We start from the raw sequence: 20,114 nt of genomic DNA, 5'->3' as shown, positions 1-20,114 counted from the left end.
CACAGGGGTCACTCCTGGAACATTTGGAACTGGTGACAAGAGGGAAGCACAATGCTGGGCCTCATAAGGCATCACTTATATAAGGTCACCTCTCCAAGAGCAGGAGACGTAGCTGACCTACCTAATATTTAGACACAAGCACAGGGAAAGAGGCAAAATGAGGAGGCAAAAGAATACATTCCAAGTAAGGGAACAGGACAAAACCCCAGAAAAGGAACTAAGTGAAACAGAAATGAGCAACCTACCCAACAGAGAGTTCAAACAAAGAGTGTTAAGGATGCTCACTGATCTTGGGATAAGAATGGATGAACTCAGTGAGAACAGCAACAAAGAAATTGAAGATATAAAAATGAACCAATCAGAAATGAACACAATACTGGAAATGAAAAAATTCACTAGCAGGACTCAAAAGCAGGATAGAGGATACAGAAGAACAGATCTGCGAGCTGGACAAAAGACTAGAAGAAATCACCCAAGCTGAACAGATAAAAGAAAAAAGAATTAAAAAGAGTGAAGACAGTGTAAGGCACCTCTGGGACAACATCAAATGCACTAACATACATGTTATATGTGTCCCAGAAGGAGAAGAGTGAGACAAAGAGGCATCGAATCTATTTGAAGAAATAATAGCTGAAAACTTCCCTAACATAAGGAAAGAAAGAGACATCCAGGTATAGGAAGCACAGAGAGCCCCAAACAAGATAAACCCAAAGAGGCCCACACCAAGACACATCATAATTAAAATGTCCAGAATTAAAGATAAAGAGAGAATCCTAAAAGCTGCAAGAGAAGGACAAGTTACATACAAAGGAAACCCATAAGGCTATCAGCTGACGTCTCAGCAGAAATCTTACAGGCTAGAAGAGAGTGGCACGATATATTTAAAGTGCTAAAAGGAGAAAACCTACAGCCAAGAATACTCTACCTGGCAAGGTTATCATTCAAAATGGAAGGAGAGATAAAAAGTTTCCCAGACAGGCAAAAATTAAAGGAGTTTGTCACCAAGAAACCAGTACTACAAGAAATGCTAAAGGGACTTATTTAAGGGGAAAAGAGAAGACCACAAATAGGAAAAATTATATATTTCTGTGATAAGAGGGTAATGGATACAAACACACACAAAAGAGGTTAGATATGATATCAAAAACATAAAATGTGGGAGGAGGGGTGTTAAAGAGTAGAGCTTTCAAATAGAGGTCAACCTAAAGAGACCATCAACTTAATATAGATTGCTATATACATATGTTACTGTATATGAACCCCATGGTAATCACAAACCAGAAACCTATAATAAATACACAAAAAAACCGAGAGAAAGGAACCGAATCATAAACTAAAGAAAGCCATCAAACCACAAGGCAAGAGAGCAAGAGAAGAAGAAAGGAACAGAGAAGAACTACTAAAACACTGAGAACAAAAAAGTTAAAAAAATGGCAGTAAGTACATACTTATCAATAGCTACTTTAAACATCAATGGATTAAATAGGGTGGCTGATTGGATAAAAAATAAGACCCACATACATGCTGCATACAGGATACTCACTTCAGACCTAAAGACACTCACAAACTGAAAGTGAAGGGATTGAAAAAGATACTCCATGCAAATGGCAATGAAAAGAACGTTGGGGTAGCAATACTCATATCAGACAATATAGACTTTACAACAAAAACTGTAATAAGAGACAAAGAAGGGCACTACATAGTGATCAAGGGAACAATGAATTGTACACTTTAAATGGATGAATATTGTGGTATGTGAATTACATATCAATGAAGATGTTAAAAATGCAATCATGCTAAAATAATTATATTAACAGTATGGATACTATTTAGGTAGAAATTCAAAATTTTGTTTGCTAAATAAAAAAAGAGATAACTGATAATATTCAGGGACAGGGTTGGGGAGGCGGGGAGCAGAACACCAGAAGGTTCAAATTAATCAAATGTGAATGTCTCTAGATGGAGATTGGATTGGTGGTTACCAGAGGGATAATTCAGCACAGGTGTGTGGTGATGGGTTGTAATTAGTATTTGGGTGGTGAACATGATGTAATCTATGCAGAAATAGAAGTATAATGATGTACACCTGAAATTTATACAATGTTATAAACCAATGTTACTGCAATAAACAAAAAAATTTTTTAAAAATGTGAATGTCTCTTAATCAGTTTTATTGGAATTATTCAAAAGAAAAGAAATACCTTTTATTTTACATAGAAATATATGATATCAATGTCAATCTTTCTATGTCACCAACATCCACAACTGGGTAATAAAAACCATGTGAACCTTCCTTTTTCCTTTTGCTGAATGAACGGGATATGTGCAATGAAACCTGACTCCACAAAAGTTCTCTGTATTTAGACTTTCCCAATCAAGTAATTAACAACCTCTGTTTCAAAAATCTGTTTCCCCCAACACTCAGATTTCCACAGAAATGTTGACATTTAACAATACAATCAACAACCAATTTGCATTGTTTGGTGAAAATGGAAATCTTTCTCAATGTCACATATTCTTAAGGGCAAACCAGCTCAAAAATGGAAAATAACAGATTAGCAGGTCTGATTTACAAACAGAAAGATGCCAAAAGTAATATAACAAGTAGCAAGGATTATATTTTCCAGGCAATTTTGTGAAAATTCTTTATAAAGCTTACTTTAATACTCAGAATTTCACTGGCTTTTCTTGTATCTACCAGACACACAGTGCTCAGCTGACAGAATGAAAGATTTCAATTAAGGAAGACTTAATCCAACCTATTACTTTACATATACATATCTACTAATTGTAAGGTATAATCTAGTGGATATAAACATCTCAAAAATGTCATCTATTTTTGGAGAATATTTTGACATTGTTAACTTATTTGATGATAAGATAAAAGTAAAAATGGTCACTTAGAATATTGTAAGTAGCATCATCAGCATTTAATAAAGCTCAGGAGAAAATATAGACCAAATTTATTCTAGCATTTTCCAGCTATTACAAAGCACCCTGTTTTCCCTAGTGTTCTCCACAGCATATTTTTAAACAATGGAATAGTTCTTTGTTTGACTCCTGTATATACTGCAAAATTCAGAACCCTAAAAGGGAAATTTAGAAATTGCATTCAAATTGTTTTCTTTCTGTTATTTTCTCTTTTCTTCTTTCCCACCCTCTAAAATTACATATTACTCATCTAAAATTGCTATTACACTATTTAGAAATTCCAGGAACACATAAATTATGTTTCTAAAAGTACTGAGTTTATTTTAAACCATCGCATCAAGTTTGAATCTCAGTAAACAAAGCCAAGTCTTCACTATACGTTGACTTTGGCAAAGAGCATAGACTTGCATACATCAAATGATATGACAAAGTAATTTAAAGTAAAGGGAGTTTGCTTTAAGTAATAAAGTGGTGTGGAACTGAAGTACAATATGTACATCTTCTGGGTAAGTGATTTAGGCCAAAACGTTTCTTGTCTTCTTAGAAGTTTTCAGAATTAAGATTTTAAAAATTGACCCATTTATCAGATGCTTGTGCTATTCACTGGAATAGAGGCATAGAAAAGATTCTCTTTACTTAGATTAATGTATTCACACAATATATGCCTAAGTTCAAACAAAAAGGTCAAATATCTGGGAGATAGTGGCATTCATGATCACAAGTTGTTTTAAAAGGGTGAAAACACTAAGATTTTTTTTCAGCAAAGACCCAAGGAAAACCAGTCTTGGGCAATGAGTGCCAATCTATTTTATAATAGTTAATAAAAGTCTGAGCTCTTTGCAAAAGGATGTCATTTTAAACTTAGTTGCCATCCCACTTCCATAATATACATATGCATATTTCACTGGGGCAAGCAGCTTAGAAACATGATTGTATCATAGCTGTGTATTTAAGCAAGGAATTTATCAAGTGAATGCATCTATTTTTTTTTTTTTTGTGGGAGGTCATCTGTTCTGGTCGCTGAAATATGCAATGAAAGGCTACATTTAGAAGCCTTGAAAACCTGTGGTTCAGTACATAGAAGTTTCAACTATAAAAGAATGGGAATGTTATAATTATCATAGGAAATTATAATGTCTCACATATAAACATTACCTGAAACTATTTTTTAATCACAATAACGTCACATCGAAAAGGTACATACTTCACTAAAATTAATGAGGCAATTTGGGAACAAGAGACAGATTGTTTCTTTCTCTCTCTTTTAAATTCCTCAATGTAGAGCTACAGATATACTTAAGCTGCAATAATAATACCAAAAAGGGGGTCAGGTGTTTGCTTGTTAAAATCATTGAAGTACATAAAATGCCAGATAATACTATTCTACGACATCTACTTAAAATTTTATGTTCATCCCCCATTCTTCTCATATAATGTTCACATTTTAATTATATTTTCATTTTGATTGTTTGCATGCAAAAACAGCAACTAATCTATTATTTTAACATTAAGCCTATTTTTTTTGAAGCCAAGATAATTTTGTTATTTTATAAAAGCAATGGAGACTCCTTTTTCAGGATGCTGAAGGCAGAATGTTTAAGATTCATGCTTGCTGCTTTGCCTGAGCTTCTGCTTCCTGAAATGAAAAAACAAACAAAACAGATTTAAATATCACAAAGCAGACATCCATGTGTATTTTGGTTAGACTATATTTGAGCTGTCAAATTACTAAGAATATTCAAAAGCAGAAAAATGACCTTCAAAAAAGACTACTTAAAAATTCTTAACAGAAAAACTATAAAATAGAAACTTGTTTTTAGAAACAGATGTAATAGAGGACTGCCTAATAATTACTAATTGTTTGAAATAATTCCATAAAAGCAAGTGATTTATAATTATAGTTGATATTTTATCTAAAAGTAGCTGATTTACTTTTTGTGTGACTTTTTACAAAAACTGAGTGTTCAAAAGCATTGTCACCTAAAGTTTACACTTAGTTGTGTTTTGTTTAACTAAGGTTTAAATTGCTTAGAAAATACGCTATTTGTTAAAATGTTGTTGCTTTTAAGTTTCATGACAGTAGACACAAAAAGAAGACAGGTTGTCTTCTCTTCTGGACAGCGAGTACCTCTGGCATAGGAACTCTGACCTATAGGTTTGCTCTGGCACCTAACATAATACTTGACACAAAATACACTTCAAGGAAAGTTTATGGAACTAAAGATGGGTGGTAAGAGTGACTTTGGTGAAAGAAACTTCAGATTTAAGTTGTAGAAATCACGTATGCTAAACAATATCACTCTAAACACCTGTCACTAATTGAACACTTGAATAATTGAGTAATAGTCTCAGGAAGAGTGGGAGCAGCTGAATATTCCAAAATGAGCCTTTGATACTAGGCCCCAAAAAAAGGGAAAAAGCAAAAAATGATGCTGCATTTTTACAAAAAAAAAGAGGTAGAAATGAAAGACAAAAGGAAAACAGAGAAAACGCTGTAATTCATTCTTAATACATCCTTAACAAAACAGATGTAATACACTACTGACTCAACCTTCCAAAATTCCCAGTCAAAAAAAAAAAAAAAGTCCCGAAGTTCTTTGGAAACTTCTAACAAAGTGTTTCGCTGTCAAAATGAATATATATTAGACCTACATTATGCATTTTATTTCATTTTATAGAACAAGCTTCCAAGAATTTCCTCACACAACACAATGAATTTTATACTAAGATCCCTCAAAGGCCTAGCATATATAGTTGGGGAAGCAGCTGTATAAAAATGTGAATATGTCCTAATGTGAAGTCCTTCTTCTTATGAGCATCCAGTGCCTCTGAGTTACTACTATTTTGGAAATAGCCTAGTTCCCTAAAGTCACATCCTATCAATCTTTGCTGTAATTCATAAATTCCCTAGCTCTCAGTTACCCTTTTGTTTTTTTTCGCTGAGTACATGTCACCTTGAGCTAACATCTATTGCCAATCTTCCTCTTTTTGTACGTGAGCCACTGCCACAGCATGGCCACTGATAGACAGACAAGTGGTGTAGTCCGTGCCCAGGAACTGAACCCAGGCTGCTGAAGCAGAGCACACTGAACCACTAGGCCACCAGGGCTGGCCCTCGATTATCCTTTTTAATGGAAGAAATTACTAGCACAGACATCCAAAACAAAAGGCAATTCAAAATTCTTTGTAATTTGTTTTTAGAATACATCATATTTAAAGTAAATTATTTACTTATCTAATTATGTTTTATTCATAAAATATGTAAATTGTGCTAAAAGCTTTATTATTACCTAAAAGTAAGTAGTCAACATTTATAGAATCATTAGTTATCTAATCAACCAGAGAGCTTTAGAAACAGGCATATGAGATGTTCTCCCCCTCTACTCCCAATATAAACATCATTCCATAAATGCATTGATTTTGAGTCAGATAATCCTGAGTTCAAATTCTGCTACTCAATTATTATGTAGCCTTGGACAAATTATTAAAATTATCTGAGCACCAGTTTCCTCCTCTGTAAAATGGCATTGAGGACACCTAGCTCATAAGGATGGTGTAAGGATAAAATGAGATGTATATGAAATGTCTATCTCAGGCCCATTGCAGGCATCATGCTTTTCTCCTCTCCACTTTTTGACTAGTAAATAAGATCAACACCACAGCTATGTGATATTAACAAAGAGTTTCTCTTGGAGATGCAGTAAAATACGATGGGGTTAGTAGAAATAGGAATACTTCAAATCTCACAGCAGAGGCAGATTCCATGGTCCCTCCCTAGAGCAGGGTGGTTCAACCAAAGCTAATGAGAACATTTCTCTAACCAGCATCCTCTATTCCCTCAACATATTAGTGAACATGACTTTTCTGGGGGAATGGTTTTCCTCTCAACATGAACATCATCAAATTTTTACTTTTTAGTAAAATTATATCAGTTATTTTACCTCATATCTCAAAACCATCACCTCCACTGCAAATCAAGAAATGCTAGTGCTAAGAAATGATCTTTTGCATTAATAAAATAGACTAAATAGCAAATATTTACACACTTGGTTTTAAACATATCCAATATATAACAGCATATAAAAATTATTTGTCTTCTACAGAAAGATTCCTTGCTTTGTGGAAATATTTGCCATAGGGTACTTTTAAATATCAGGCTCCCCAGTGCATTGGTTTTCAATAATTTTTAAATGTAAAGACAATGTATGCAAATTATTTGGAAAAAAAAGAAAGGGAGAAAAAAACATGAATCCTAGCTATGGTTCCTTTCAGTCTCTTTTTTTCCTATGCATAGCTTTTAAATGTAATTAGAATATTAATTATACAGTAAAAACAATTCTGTAGCTCATTATAATGTATCTTTTCATAAACTACCATTTTTTAATGAGAGCACAAGTTCATTCAGTGGACAAACTATTTTTGTTGACCCTATTTTTGGACATTTAACTCGTTTTCAAAGTTTCAGGATTATACACAACACTTTGACACATACTTACATCCATAAAGTTCATTCAGTGTTGAATTAATTTGGATGACCCTACTGTTAGACATTTAACTTGTTTCCAAAGTTTTAGAATTATAAATAACATTTTGATTTATGGTTTTATCCATAAAGCTTTTTCCATGTATAGAATTATTTCATTAGGCTATAATACCCAATGTGAAATTACTGGGTGAAAGACTATAAACATTTTTGAGATCTTTGATACATATTTGCCATTCTGGTTTTCAAAAGGGAGTACCAATTTGTGCTATCACCAGTAATATGTGAGAGAATCTGTTTCAATGCACTCTTTTCAGCATTGAGTATTATCACTTTATCTTTGCTAATTTCAGAGATGAAAACTGTATCTCATTTTATCACATTTCTTTTATTAAGAGTGCATTTTTCCAATGTGGAATAACTAGTTGTATTTCTTATCACATATACTTTCTGTTCAGCCAGTTCTTCCTGGAAGGCTTATTGTCCTGTTAAATTAAAGAGGAAAAACTCTGAAAGCTGAGCTGAAGGATAGAAAAATTACCATTCTGATATCAAATTTATCACTTTTAGTCTTGGAAAGAACCTGTTAAATACTAACATTCAAAATCTCCCTATCACCAATCCACCCTTCAACTCCATTGTCAATTCCAGAACTCTTGTTGTTATCCCAATAAATCAGCTTCCTCTTGTTCCATCTTTGATAACATCCACTGTTCTTTTCTCTATCCGTACTCCTAGGCTTGAACAAGGATGGAAAAAAAAACACTATAACCAAGCTGACTGGCTCTACTATGGGCTCATCAACTGCAACATCAGCTGGGCTCTCCATCTTGCTCAGTTCTCCTTCCATTCATGATCTTAGCCTACTCCTTAGCCTATTTTCAATGAGTGAATCCTTTCAGTTCTCCTCAAAATTCTAATGTCCCAAATTTCCCATCACTCCTAGTAGGAGTAGTAGTAGTAAATGACTTTTTTTCTTATCTCATACTAAAGATAAACATTTTCAAATGTGAACTTCCCTAATTTTCCCACACATTAAAATTTCTATTTTTATCCTTCTCTCCTCATTCTCTCCAGTCTCAGAAAAAAACTGCATGTTCTCTCCCTTTCAAGACTAACTCCTTGGGGCCGGCCCCGTGGCGTAGCAGTTAAGTGCGCACACTCCGCTTCTGGTGGCCCAGGTTCGGATTCTGGGCATGCACTGACGCACCGATGCACCACTTGGCAAGCCATGCTGTGGCGGCGTCCCACATAAAGTGGAGGAAGATGGGCACAGATGTTAGCCCAGGGCCAGTCTTCCTCAGCAAAAAGAGGAGGTACTGGCATGGATGTTAGCTCAGGGCTGATCTTCCTCACAAAAAGAAAAAAAAAAAAGACTAACTCCTCCCCTGGATCACTCACTTTTCAGTTTCCTCCATGACCTTTATTTCATTTAGCAATCACCCAGGTTAGAAGCCCCAGAGATAGCTTCAATCCCTTCCAGTTCTTTACATACACAAGCATCTTATAAATTGCTAAATCCTATCACATGTAATTTTACTGTATCTCCTAAATCCATCTCTTTCTTTTCATGACTGCTGTCCCACTTTAGGCCCTCTCCATTGCTTTTCTGGACTCTTAAAGTACTCTCTAATGGGTTAGCCTATCTCTAATATCTCATTTCTCCAACGTTTCACAATCCATACAGCTGCCAAATTTATTTTCTTAAGACTTAGATGAAATCATATGTTAAAATACAGAGATAATCACATCATTGTCTTCCCCCTTTTCCCACCATGGCTTTTAGATGCCTAGAGGATAAAGCTGAAAGTACCTAGCATAGCATTCCTAATCTGGCCCCAACCTACCTAGTCAATCTCACCTCCTAATGCATCCCCCTTTATTTAATATGCCCAATTCTGGAGCCATGCTGCACTACACTCTGCTCTCTGAATATACTATCATGTGCAGCTACATCCCAATGCAGTGGTTCCTGTTGCTGCCTCTGTGAAAGACACTGTAGTCTCACTTCAGTATTTTGGAATCCCTAACAGCTCAAATGCCACTTCATCTGTGAAACCTTCCCCAAACTCCTTTTAGTAATTTATGATTATTTCCCATGGATTCCTACAGCACTTTATTCACATCAATCATACGAAATTTACCACAGTATGTTTTGAATTATTTGTAGACATATTTGTGGTATAATTATTTATATACATGTCCTTCACTAAGTTATAAACACTTTGAAGGTAGGGACTACGCTGTATTCTCTGTATTTGCCTCACCATCAATGTCAAGTCAGTACTTGACACTTAATAAATACTTATTCAATGAATAAATGAATGAAGGACTCCAACTTTTAATTAAAGGAGAGGGAGTCATCAGTCACAGAAAACAGACTATCCTTCCTTTCATACTTGCTCTAATCTGCATTGAAATAAATGACTTAACAACTTGGGTTTTACTAACTTGTTTAAACAAAAATGCCTTACCTAACATTTCTTTCAACTTAAATTATACAAAGCCTAAAGTAAGACATTTTATCCATGGAAAAAGAAAGCTGGGCAAGGAAACAGAATTTCACAGTGACTCAGACAACAATGCTAGTAAATGGTCTCTAGTGAAAAATCAGACAATAACACAGACTCTCAAAACTGGAGAAGGAGCTGGAGTTAGAAGAATCTGTTACCATAAAATCAGTTGCTAAGAGATAAACATAAAATAATAGAGCAAGGGGCATACATTCTGATTAAACCAGTCTGTGTGGAGATCTACAGTAAAAGGTTAAGGTATATTTAAAGTCCATAGCTTTGAGATATTTCATTAAATAGGCAATTTAATTTTTGATTCTTTTCTTTCTATGGTCTCCCCTGGGAACACTGCCACTTGAAAAATTAATTTGTTGTTGGCAGGGAAAAAGCCCCAAATTTAGCGAGCAATTTAGTGACCAGTTTTGAACTCAAATGCTCTTAGTTAATTTGAATGGATGACTCTAGCATTTGCTCTCACACAAAGACAATAGATGCTGCCAAGAAGATTACTATGAACTAAGATGCTTTCTGTCGACGTAGAACCACGCATGACAGTGGGAATAATGGAGTCTTTAAAATTGCTAACCACTTATTTGCGAATGGGTCAATGAGAAATTTGCTGCCTTTGGCAGCTTGATGGGGAAGTCACTCCACCTACCTCCTACTCATATACTTGATATGTATTTGATTATGCACATCTGTCTTCTCTACTAGGGATTAAGTGCATGCAGAGTAGGGACATTTCCTTTCAGCCATGTTGCACTGCCTCTGGCTTAATCTGAGTACTTAATAATGGTAGAAATCTTACTGATTACAAAACCAAGCAGCAATAAAATAGCTATAAAGCAGGTAAAAAAGGAATCATACCTTTGAACCAGGTGGTGCTGTCAAGCCTAAAAAGGCATACACTGCATTATTTTCTCTGGCTTCAAAGAAGGCATCATAGTCCTTAGTGAAAAGAAGGCAAGAAGAATTAGCAATATACAACCAACAAAGGAAAGAAAAGAGGAAATTTATTTAAAATGACCTGACTGATCAACCTCCTTGGGGGCAGACAGGCTAACAACTTCCATAATGCTAGAATTCTGGAAAGAGTAGTCAAGAGTCGAGGCTCATTGGGTTCCATTTAATGTGGGTGACAAGACACATGCTGCTCTGTGGGGCAGAAACCGTAAAATGGCTTATTCCACATCACATAGAATTTAAATCTGCCTCAGGGCAAGCAGCTTTCTCCCTAGTTGGCCCAAAACAGCCAACTATTTGCCAGTAAGAGGTTGCTTATTTCTGGTAAGAGGCTGTTGCTTCAATTCCTCATTATTTCTCTTCCATTATTTATTAAGGTAGAGATGTCCTCAGAACCTACAGCAAACCAGATATTAGCTAGTTATGCTCAAAGCCAGGAGAAAAGTAAATCTGCGCTCTGTTTGGAGGAAGGGAATGAGATTTTCATGAAATATGACCAAAAGAACAAACAAACACTAACAGGTTTCAATCTGGGGATCCAAGAAAAACATCACATGACTGAATTTGGTTGAGTTTCCTACAGTGATCTTCTAAGCCACCAAGCACGCTCCAAAAGTAACAAATAGAATTGCCTAAATTTGACTATGACGTATAATCAATAGCAAACCTACTTAGAAAACACAGCCATTGTCTATACTTGACCTTAGTTTGTTTGATTTAAAACACACAGAGATAAGCTTGGCATTTTGGCTGATTTATTAGAGATGAAAGCACTCGCTATTTGCTGGCTTCTCTCGTGACTGCCTCACTAACAGATTGCCAATTACAGGATTCTTTTCTAGCATGTATAATTCTTGGCACTTGGAGGATCTGGAGGTATAAAGTTTAGAGCCTCAAGGTCATCAAGCCATTGATGACCCTAAATTTGAACTCCACCCCAAGAAACATCAGAAGTTTTCTCTTACTTAGGGATTCTTTTAACTCAGTCAGAATTGTTTAGAGCAACTGGGATCTCCCCAAGGATTGACTCAAAGCATCTTTTTTGTGTACTCTAGATATTGACAAAGGAATAAATCCTAAACAACAGGCATATACGAGCAGCCTCTTACACTCTCTGAGCTCACTATTCAAAAGTGAAACTAACTGGACCTTGATACCAATTCCATACTGAGAAACATGACCTATAAGCTACACAAGGTAAACAAACAATATACATCATATCCACACTCAACCACTTGGAAATAACCTCAAAATGCTAGTTAAAAGAATTCAACAGTCATACAAGAGATTTTTTACTGACTATCATCAAAGCAACAACAACAACTCGTATCAGTCTTTAAATTCATGCAAACGAAAGTAGGTCTTCAACTGTATTAAAATCTGATCATGAAACGCTATGTAGGGGATTCTAGTTATCTCTGTTTCAAGTGTTTAGGGATCAAAATATATTATCACTTGTTGGTCTTGGACTTAGCAAACACAAACAGGTTTGTAACTCTTGAGAGAAAAGAATATCAGTTTCTCAATGAAGCCAGGTTAATTAATTTATTCCACAAATATGTATTGAGCATCTACTAGGTGCCAATCACTGTTCTTGGTACTAAGAATACAAGAGTAAACAAAACAGACTGTGACACAGTCTGCTTCTTCTATAGGAATTCTCTTGAGGAAAAATAAAGATACTTTATTACAACTCTGGGATTCCAATAACATTAATTCAGAATGTATTCTACCATATATTGGTATCATATTAATTATCATTTCATGGAAATGTGTTTGAGTTCTTCATATACATAGCGTAAGCTCTTTCAGAACAAAGATTATCCTTATAAATTTTGTATCTTCTATAGCAGAGCCTCATCTATGTAGGTAAGGTAGTACTTTCAGTCACATTCCAGTCTGGAAATAAGAACCTAAGCCATAGTTAAATGGTTCTCAACAGGAGGTCATTTTTCCCCCAGGGCCATCTTGCAAAGTCTACAGACATTTTTGGTTTTTCACAACTGGAAGGGTGCTACTGGCACTCATGGATAGAATCCAGGGATTCTGCTAAACATCCTACAATGCACAAGGAAGCCTCTCATAACAAAGAATTATCCAACCCAAGATGTCAATAGTGCCAAAGCTGAGAAACCTTGAAATAGTTTAAACAAGGGAATTTAATATGAAGAACTACTTAGAAAGGATTAATATGCTGAAAGCCAAACAGAAGATGATGAGGCAACCCAGAGATTAGCAATGGCAGGAAGCTGCTAACACAACTAGGGCTGAAGAGAAAAGTGGAGAAGGTGTTATTACAGAACCTAGGAGTTGGGCTCCTGGTAGAGCTGGTACCACAAAGGAGATGCAGCCACTGTCATGGATACTTCCAGAAACAGGAAGGAGAGAGATACCTTGGCTTTTCCTCTCCTCCTGTCCTTCACTCTCCCAAGCAGTATCTTCTATTATTGGCCAAACCCAATAGGTAGCCAGTTGGCATTGGAGACTAGAAAATGTAATTAGTTAGGGTCAGCCCCCAACAATACAGAATGGTGCAAGAAAAGAATGAAGATGCGATCTTTGAGTAAACAGGAAAATGAACAATACAGTGGTTTAATAGAATGAGTAAGAGTTTCTGGGGTCAGCCTGGTGGCGCAGTAGTTAAGTGCGTGCGCTCCGCTTCAGCGGCCTGAGGGTTCCCAGGTTTGGATCCCGAGTGTGAACCGACGCACCGCTTGTCAAGCCATGCTGTGGTGGCGTCCCATATAAAGTAGAGGAAGATGGGCACGGATGTTAGCCCAGGGCCAATCTTCCTCGTCAAAAAGAGGAGGATTGGCATCGGATTTTAGCTCAGGGCTGATCTTCCTCACACACACACACACAAAAAAAGAGTAAGAGCTTCAAAGTAAAACAGATCTAGGTTTAAATCCTAGCTGCATCACCTACTAGGCTTGTGATTTAAGAAGTCAATTAACCTCTTCTAGGCCTCAATTTCTTCATCTACAAAATAGGAATAACAATACTTACCTCATAGGATTAGCATGAGGACTGACTAATATAATATACAAAAAGCATGTAGCGCAATAGCTGACATGTTTTCTATGAATGATTGCTATATACTCTTCTCCCTAAGAGTATGTGTAGGGTCAAATCTTAATTCTTATCATTATTAAACTCCTAATGCAGCGCCTGGCACACAGCAGGCACTCAGTAGAAGCTGGATTCCTTTTCCATTAATAAATACTTGGTTGAGTCTCACTTCCTGCCCCTTCCTTTCCATCTTCCCATTTCTCAGTGATACTTGCCTTATTTCCATAACATACTCCATTCCCTTGCAGTGTGGATCCTGAGTGAGAAACCAACCAGGTAAATGTGCTTTCTCAAACGTTACCCTTATAATCCAAAATGTGTTTGTTTTCAAAAGTCAAACAAATTGAAATTTCTGCTTCAAAAAGGAGAGGTTAAGACAATATATGCTGGCTTAGATTAGACTACATGAACTCTGAGGTCTCTCCAGGCCACTGAGATTCAACAATTTGCAGAAATTTCAAATATAGAGGCATTGAGTTTCACTATCTAAATGAATAGCTTCATTGTCTTTTCTTTATCTGCAGGGTATGTCTTTACACATCGGCCCTGTTTGCAGCAAAAAATGAAATCTTCAGGCCTACCGCAGAACTGACAAATTCAATTAACAAAGAAAATACGTTGTGCCAATAACCTTTTCAGTTTTGCCATACATCTCCCCTAGATGCTCTGAATAGGCACATGAAAAGATCCCCACCAAAAAGTGTCCTTCTCACTCCATATAAACCTATGAGCTAGAAGATTTGGATTGCTGCCTCTAAAAACATTTGTTCCTCACTCATGCTAATTCTGAGGACATAGCAATGCAAATAGTTCTTTACTGGAAATTCCAATAGCCCTTACATGTGCTTCTGTACCATGTCATCACATGGATATGGCTTCATAATCATATGAACATTTGGAATATTTAATTGTTCCAGGTGTGTATGATTCTTCTCACACTCCACTCACAATCAGTTCCTTAAGAGAAGAGGCTGTGTTTTATTTATACTTGTACTTGCCATGGTGCCTAGAATGGCCCTAGGCTACAAATGAATATACAGGGAATGAAGAATAAAGGAAACTACTCCATGGTTTAAATAAAGACTAAACAAGATGGCATACCTGAAAGCACCAGTCACAAAGCAAAAACTCTATTTTTGTTTCCCTCATTCTTTACATGGGTTAAATTAATTAACTTAAAATTTTAAGAAAATTCATTAATGATACCAAAATAAAAGTATTACTAGCTTCAAGCAGAAAATAAGATATTCTTCTTTTTTAACTAATTTTAATCTAAATAAGTAAAGCAGCTGACCTCTTTTCAGAGGCTTCTTCATGGACATACCAGAAATAATACAATTGCTCTGGCTGGAATTAAGATGAAGAAATGTGAGGCCAACTATATGTCCAAGGTCTATTTTCATACATTTACAGGAAATTTTTTGGTAGATGACTCCTAGTAGAAGGCAAAATACCCCAGCTGCCTAGGATGGAATGAGAGGATGAACAGGAGACATGACTGTATGCAGATTTGGGAGTGGGGGTGAAAGATAGGATGGATTTGAAGCAATCCATTTGAAAGAACAAGCATTTAGATTGGTTCCTTACCCCACGGTACTGGCTTTCATTGAAAATCTGAGGTGGCAAGGGGTACCCTGTGGCTGGTCGACTGTTTTCAGGTACATTTTCTCTCATCCACTTCCGGTTTTCTTCATTGGCTGCAATATCTTTTTCTTCAAATCCTATTTTGTTAGCTTCTAAGAAACCAAGCACATCTTGCTGTTTCTTCTTAATCTAGGACCCAAAGGATAAGAAACTATATTGTTGAACAAACAGCTTTTGTTGTTTTATTTTTCAAATTCAACAGAAGTCAGTGTTTCCGAACTAGCAGAAATGAATTCAGACGTGGATCAAGATTTGTGGTTTCACAGAAGATATATGGTTTTCCCTCTTTATTATTTTGTTGTTAATGATGTCTCAACTGTACTGAAGAGCTTTCAGCCCACAGATTCTTTCATCAACCTGAATTTTTCTTTTTTCCATTGAAAATTCCCACATCTAATGATGCAGAAGTAAGGCTGACTGATGCATATCAATAACCTAAAGTTTAGTTAACTCAAAAGTATGAGTAGTGAGAAGCTGTGTTTTCTGATTATCTACAAGCTTCTCTTTAGTTCCAGCCCTTGTTGAAAGTCTTTCCAAACAACCAGAGTCTACTTCCTGTCTTAACAAGCATCATATAGTAAACAGAAATTAATCTTTCCTTGAGAACGTTACAAGCCTCTGAGTCTCTCTGCATTTCAATTTTCACTGTTTAGGATAGAAACTGAATAAAATGATATAACAGCTAAGCCTGCCTGTACACTATGTTTGGAATATACCTGTACCACTCATTAGCCCTTAACACGTGCTGCTAAGGGATCTTTCATATATGTCTGTGCTACTTCTTCAGCTGGATTAACAGGCAGAGATAATACACTTACTTTGTCTCCTAATCATACCTAGGAGAGAGCTTTAAAATAGTAAAATTAACATTTTTTAGTTAGGTTTCTCTTCTGATATGTATTTCTATTAGAACCTTAATTCACACATCTATGGTAATTTACCCAAATTTAAAACTATTACTTAATATTTCTGAGCTGCAGAGCACAATCAATAAAAGTTTCTTACGGAGTCACACTAAAAAGACACATGGAGCAGAAGCATCAGAAATATAAAATCAAAAGAAGCAGTCCTCCTAATGGAAATAAAAATGCAAAATAAAAAACTTCCACACAGTCAAGTCCCCTCTGGATTTACACCCCCCCACACACACACACATGCATGGTGGGGGATCAGAATTGGCCACCCCAAAGTGTGTCTCTTCGGCATGAGGAATATTTTGGGTTGGTTTACTTTTGAAAACTGAAGACTTGGGAGAAGCCCTGAAAAGTAGAACTTGTGCTTTGTAAGAGACATTTACATTTGTAAGGGAAATCTCCATTTGTAAAGGTATCTCCCTCTCTGTACCAGGAAGAAGAGGGGGATGACTTTTTCTCTAGAAACTCTTATCAGTGCAGAAGGCAAGGACTTAAATCAGCATAGTAACCTTACTCTTGTTTACTATGCTTTTCTGGTAATTTCCCATAGCTGACTCCCCCCACCCCCAACATCCTCCTTTGTCTTTTGCTGAAGATAGTATTTAAGATGAGAACCTCTGCCATTTTGGCAAGTTACCCAGTTTTTCCTGGGTCTCTCCCATATATACATGTTATAAAGCTTTGTTTGATTTCCTCCTGTTATTCTGTCTTAGGTCAATTTAATTCTTAGCCAAGCCAGAAGGACCCAGAGTATGTAGAGGATAGTCTTCCTCCCCTACACATGCATAAACAGAGATTACATTTTTGTCCTTATAACTTGCTTGTGATTGTGGGTAAGTAATTTTCTTTCTTATCACATACCCCAGTAAAAAAAATTCTCAATTTCTCCCAATAGGAACTGAAATTTCTATAGGCTATTTAGATCAGAGTAGAATGCCCTTCTTTAAAGATCAGCTACAATACAGCAAAATTTGCAACAAGGCAATTTTTCTAACAGGAATTCTATTTCCTTATTAGATTATAAAATCGAACTTTCACTCCTAAATATCCCTTTTAAATTCTGAGGAAAATCAATGTAAAAGTCAATAAATAATCAGAATTGAATGTCTAAAGGACTAACGCATTGGTGGAAGGCTCAATTAAATTGGTGGTTTTCGATCTCTATGATACAATAGGGGTGTTTAGTTAGTGTGAAGTGTGTCAAGTAATCTGTTGATCATTTGCATATTTACAAATTTAAGTAGATATAAAGATGCCCCATAAATATGGTACTTTTGGGCACTTGGCATCCCAACAGATATTTTTGAATGAATGAAAAGTTAACATTGTAGCTAACATATTAAGAATTATACATGGCCCTGGATGAATGTCGTCTGTTATGTCTGTGTGACAGACAAAAAGGTTGAGGACTTTTAAGATAAATGACTCTTTGAGGCCTTTGTCACCTTACTGAATGCTTACTATGCTGAGAACACTGTTCACTGTGTTGAGTTAAGATGGTGGTTATGTCAAATGTGAACATTTTTTCACCTTTGAATCTTCAGAGAATGTAAAAAAATTGTTTCCTAACTTGATCATATCTGTAAGTCCAAAATTTTACCTATCAAGTTTATTTATTTTATTTTTTTTTGGTGAGGGAGATTGGCCATGAGCTAACATCCGTTGCCAATCTTCCTCTTTTTGCTGAGGAAGATTGGCCCTGAGCTAACATCTGTGCCCATATTCCTCTATTTTGTATGTGGGTCGCCGCCACAGCATGGGTTGATGAGCAGTTCATCAATAAGCGCCCAGGATTCGAACCCGCAAACCCCAGACCACTGAAGTGGAGCGCATCAACTTAACCACTACACTACTGGGCTGGCCCTCAAATTTATTTTTAACAAGGAATATTTTATATCTAAAGAGTTATTGCCTTTCTTATATGCCTAGAAGCACATGTTCACTACAACACATCCTGACAAAGGGGATTCAGGTGATGCTAACTTCCTAATTCACCAATGGGACTTAAAGAGACACAGTGAACAGATGTGACTGAAAACCATATACTGCCAGAACAATTAGGAATGGGTGTCACAAACGTTCACTAAGGGATAAAATTTAAATTTCCTACAGGAAAAAAAACATCACTTTGGAGTTAAAAGGTTATTGATATCCTTTTCAGCACACAAATGTATTTGCAAATGGACAGTGGCACTGTCCAGGAATTTAAATCAATCTTTTTCAAAGAGCAAACCATGCTCCTCACCTCCACCCATAGAATGCCAAGTTATTTCTGCCTACATGTCAGGGTTTGAGATTTAAGGTATCCTTCCCTCCAAAGTCACAGAGCAGGCCTACTGAGCAACTGGTGCCTGGAAGAAACAACTGCTCTCCAGCTAGTCTCAGTAAGCTTCTTGTCTGTCATGCCAAGGGTCAAGTTTCTCTTAAAGGAAGCAAACTGACAAGGTTTCTGCTTTAGTGTGAATGTTCAAATGCAAAGGAAGAAAAAAACTTCAATAATCATGCTTCAAACTGGAAAAATAGGGTTTTTTCATGAAAGTGCCAACCTACCATAAAACATTTAATCAGGGTGGGGTTTTTGTCTTATTTTATAATCAACCTCTGCCACATCTTCTCAGCTGACACTTTAATGAACATTGACAGAGTTTCCAACTATGATGCACTAACATCTAAAATGATTGTCTGAAACTATATTTAGTAGCTATTCAACAATATTTCTTGGGTGCCTCTTCAGTGTATAAGAACTTTATAAGGTTCTCTAAAATGTCTAAAGAAAAATAGCAGAGATTCCCTCCCAAGATTACAATCTAGTGGGAGGGATCAGGCATAGCTATATTAAAAAATTCAATTACAACATAATATTTAAATATAAAGCTAAGACAACCATACAAGGTGGTTAGGTGAGAGGGGCCAAGTGAATGACAAAGCCAATGAGTGCAAGGAACTTAGAGGAGAGAGCAAGCACTTATTGCTATTATCAATGCCACTTAGACTAAGCTTAATAATGATGGCATGAATACTAAATACTACATCCATCTATATTGCATGCAATCTATAGTTTTAGCGAAAGGATGATGTACTTAGTATAAAAGTTCTATATGACTGGCCAGCTGTGAAAACTGAACTCAGAATTATAACATATTACACTAAAACAATGAAGGTAAAGTATTACAAAATGAACTTGGAAACTTTCTAAATGGATGGTCACAATTTCTATGACTAAATTCTTACACATAATTGAAGTCTATAAATTAATAAACAACTGTGTATTTTGTCCTTTTTTAAACAGGTTATAATTTGTGACCCAGTCAACTTCTGCAAATAGAAATTCAGATATATAGATCCCTCCAATTGGTTCTGTTTATTTCAAATGCTGCCCTAGGAAGGGCCATTCTACTTTGTAGGAAAATAATAAGCCTGTCTTTGCCTAGTCCGTGACTAAGGATTTAACAGTGGGGTGAAGGAGGAGTGAAAAATAGCATTTAAAACTGCCTTTTCAGTCTTTTACTCATCTACTTAGAAACTAAACCTAAAAGGAAAATCAAATCTGAATCCCCAGTTAGTCTTTTGGCACTGGATCACTGAAGTGTTGCCACT

General features: G+C 36.1%; 1 protein-coding gene across 1 annotated transcript in view; it reads right to left on the bottom strand.

Annotated features, from left to right (window-relative positions):
- Positions 1 to 2,154: 2,154 nt before the first annotated feature.
- The window catches only part of SH3BGRL (SH3 domain binding glutamate rich protein like), a 59,831-nt gene continuing 41,871 nt past the window's right edge, over positions 2,155 to 20,114 (bottom strand). The window contains exons 2-4 of the mRNA XM_058536254.1: positions 15,547 to 15,732; positions 10,795 to 10,875; positions 2,155 to 4,567 (exon numbers count right to left, since the gene is read on the bottom strand). Of these exons, the coding sequence (XP_058392237.1) occupies positions 4,535 to 4,567; positions 10,795 to 10,875; positions 15,547 to 15,732 (300 nt within the window). The 3' untranslated portion in view covers positions 2,155 to 4,534. The remainder of the gene's footprint in view (positions 4,568 to 10,794; positions 10,876 to 15,546; positions 15,733 to 20,114) is intronic.

Source organism: Diceros bicornis, chromosome X (assembly GCF_020826845.1).
Source record: "Diceros bicornis minor isolate mBicDic1 chromosome X, mDicBic1.mat.cur, whole genome shotgun sequence".
Lineage (NCBI taxonomy): Eukaryota > Metazoa > Chordata > Mammalia > Perissodactyla > Rhinocerotidae > Diceros > Diceros bicornis.
This window is presented reverse-complemented; position numbering and strand designations above follow the sequence as displayed.